The sequence below is a fragment of the Toxorhynchites rutilus genome, chromosome 1 (genome assembly GCF_029784135.1).
Source record: "Toxorhynchites rutilus septentrionalis strain SRP chromosome 1, ASM2978413v1, whole genome shotgun sequence".
In the NCBI taxonomy this organism is placed as follows: Eukaryota; Metazoa; Arthropoda; class Insecta; order Diptera; family Culicidae; genus Toxorhynchites; species Toxorhynchites rutilus.
In genome coordinates this window covers 164702458-164705563 of record NC_073744.1, presented here as the reverse complement: position 1 = coordinate 164705563, position 3106 = coordinate 164702458, and the positions used below count along the sequence as shown (strand labels likewise).

Here is a 3106-nt window from a genome sequence, read left to right as displayed (position 1 = left end):
TTATGGCAAATACCCCCTGTAGAACAACCCATCCCGCGTTCGAACCATGTTCTTATCGAGTGGCTTAATCCGTTCGCTATACGGTGCCGCATGAACGGGTTGAAAGAAGTCCGGCCGAATGAAACCCTTCATCTTCTCGAAGCGATCCTGGTGGCGGGAGCTGAATCCGGTCAGCACCAGCCCATGTTCGCTGGGCTGTTTGACCCCTTGGAACTCCCGTTCCATCAGACCGATGCTGGTGACGTGCTTGTTCAATCCACAGTCCGAAATTTCAGACAGCTCGTGGGACTCTCCGGAAGTCGCTGGCTTCGCGCGAAAATCCGGCCGAAGCTGGAGATTGTAGCGTGGCAGTGGTCGCTTCATTTTCTCCCGTTCGATAGCCACCAGTTCGTCACGGTTTTTGTACAGCATGCAGCAGGCTCGCATCGTAAAAAAGTATACAATTTCTACCCCCGATAGGAGACTGAAGCCGAGAAAAAGACCAGCGATGCCTCCGAAGGAAACCAACAAGTCGACCCATCCGAAGAGGACCTCTCGCTTGTACCGAATGATTGGCCAGGTGAGGTACTCGATGGTGACCACCGGTTCCTTGCTTTCGTCCGTTGTCATTCTGTGTGGGGGAAAGGGAAGAGTTGGACCGTGAATGGTTTCATGCCGACACAAAAAAGAACTTACACTTTGGAGTACTTCTCAATGTCGTAAACTGTATTGTGACATCCGAGCTCGCAGTGCTGACAATCACGGATGCTGGTAATGTTTGCGGTGTACTTTGCCAAGCAGCTCAACTGACGCACCTTGCAGAACTGCAGCACACGTGGTGGCGCGTAGAAAGGTGGTACACACTTACACAGCTGGAGAGATTTGCGCAGCCGACACTCCCGCATACAGCCCGAGAAGGTGTACTCATCGTTGTAGTATTTCAACCGGACCTCATCCGGGAAGATACACTTTCGCTGCCCGATCGAAAGCTGTCGGGCGTCTTCCGTGGTGTAGGTATGCTTCATCGAAATTAAGAAATCGATCGCGAAGTTTAGATCCCACAGAACCTGCGGTCGGAAATCCCATCCGGAGATTTCGTTGTGCGAGTGGACGAATATGTAGGACTGCCGGAGGGGTGCGAACGTTAGGCCCCACTTCTTGTCCGTCTCGTACAGGTAGCTGATGTCGCTGTTGCGCTCCCTGAAAATGAACATCAATTAGTCTGGCGCATCTTCCGTTTTTCAATATCTGAGGAGGTGAGAATAATCGAAGAACGAAACAGTTGCACTTACTCTCCCATCGGTGGGGTGATATAACGCGCGTTGAACGAGTAGCAGAATCCCTGCTCGGAGTAAACCGGTTTGAAGTACTCACAACAGTTAATTGGCTCGTCCTTGTAGCGACATTGACCGAAGGTTGCATTACAACGGATAGCCATCTTGAACACAAGCTTCCTGAGATCTGTAATGTGCACAGAGAAATCACTGCAACCTCATTCACCACTTCGGAGAATTCCGGCTAAACGTCCGCCAATTTACCGTGCACCGCTGGCTTATCGTCGGTCACCTTCTCACTCTGCTGAGCAGCCCTATCCATCAGTCCATACGTCAGTTTGGTCAGAGTCTGCAGAAACGGCTCGTACTGCTCCGATCCGGACTCGTAGTTCGCCAGCGTCACGTACGCCACATCCTGGACGCTCTCCTCGTCATACGGCGCCGTGGGACAAACCATCACCGTGGGGAAAATCACCTCCTGGTTGTGGAAGTCCGTGTCCAACCCGGTAATGGTGGGGTTCGTTTGAAACTTTTCCCACAGACTGAAGATGATCACCGTCGCAGCGACGGCTCCGATGGCCACAAAGCAGAACCACATGAATCGCTCGAGCACTGGGCGTCCCTTCTCGGCAATGTAACGCACTCCGTGCAGCGTCGAATTGTCGAAAAATTCCTTCGTCTGGTAGAGCAGACTGCTCCTGAACAGACGGAGGTTGCTGAACGGCTGGTCGGTCCGTTTCGGTGGCTGCTTCTTGGTTTTAGGTTTCTTCACAATCCGAGGTGGCCTCCGAGTGGGATCTTTGCTGGCAATTTTGCGATCCATATTCACGGCCATCCAAGCAGTTGTTCATTTTTACACCCGCTTTTCGGGGACCACTGTGTATCGACGTCGGGAGCTGATGATTGTGTAACGGCTGCTACATATTGGGGGAAAGTTGCTCGCATGATTGGGCACGATTAGCGTTCGTGTACGGTTATGCGCAGTGATTTTATCGCCGGTTGTAATCTCTGACCGAGGGAGGAGGGATATACCCTTGTTCTGTGATTCGACGATAAAAAAACCGTAGGTAGATAATTGTTTGTTAGCTCCGCATTTTTGGGACTGATGAGGAGTGTTATGGAGGCATTCAGCGCACCATTAACTTTCGGTATGAGAACATATGCTCGTAATCATGAGCGTACAACAGATAATATTCAGTATTTCGATTTCAAATGTCAATCTTTGGCTTGCCCAATAGATTTTGTCTGTGGTGAAAAATGAAGACCAAAATAAGATACTTGAGTGGCAATACCTGAATGCTATTTATAACTCCGGACCTCCAATGTGAACTATTGCTTTCAGTCGAAGAAATAGATTTCCACGAAATTTTCCACGATATACAAAGAAAATTATTACGTCAAAACATTTTTCTACGGAACTTGTTCAGGGAGCTTTTTGTTGAAGGTACCTTAATGACAGAATTGCCTGCAAGGGAAAAATGTATACTCCGCTGTCGGACAAAGCACCCCGTTTAAGTTTCGTTGAAACCATCAAGACTTTAAATGCAAAATTTATGGATAATATGGAAGGAACGAACGGCAAAGAGCAATGCATTTAATTCTAGATTGAATATATTTACCAGCAGTTCAACCCCGAGGAAAATGTCGCACCATCGACATCAACAAATAATTCAAAACGGCCTTCACGACCTCAACCCATTCTGTTGGTGAATTTATTTTATTTTATTTATTTTTTAATATTTCTTCAACTGACTATTTTTTGTCTTATTGAACATTTCAATTCTTATACTCTACGAACAAAATTTCACACAATAAACAATACAAACAGTTATCGTCTTGAATAGAGTCGTTGT

At 47.8% G+C, this 3106-nt stretch overlaps 1 protein-coding gene across 1 annotated transcript; it reads right to left on the bottom strand.

Moving 5' to 3' along the window:
* On the bottom strand, positions 1-2076 carry LOC129761573 (sodium channel protein Nach). Its single transcript, XM_055759310.1, has 4 exons — positions 1518-2076; positions 1272-1440; positions 676-1179; positions 1-610 (listed from the first exon to the last, which is right to left on the bottom strand). The coding sequence occupies exons 1-4, from the start codon at positions 2074-2076 to the stop codon at positions 1-3; spliced, it is 1842 nt and encodes a 613-aa protein (XP_055615285.1).
* Between the last annotated feature and the right edge of the window lie 1030 nt (positions 2077-3106).

Coding starts and splice junctions, on each gene's coding strand:
- LOC129761573 (XM_055759310.1), bottom strand. CDS start 2,076: ATGGATCGCAAAATTGCCAGCAAAGATCCCACTCGGAGGCCACCTCGG. Junction 1,441..1,517: donor CGATAAGCCAGCGGTGCACG/GTAAATTGGCGG, acceptor TGCACATTACAG/ATCTCAGGAAGCTTGTGTTC. Junction 611..675: donor ATTGAGAAGTACTCCAAAGT/GTAAGTTCTTTT, acceptor TCCCCCACACAG/AATGACAACGGACGAAAGCA.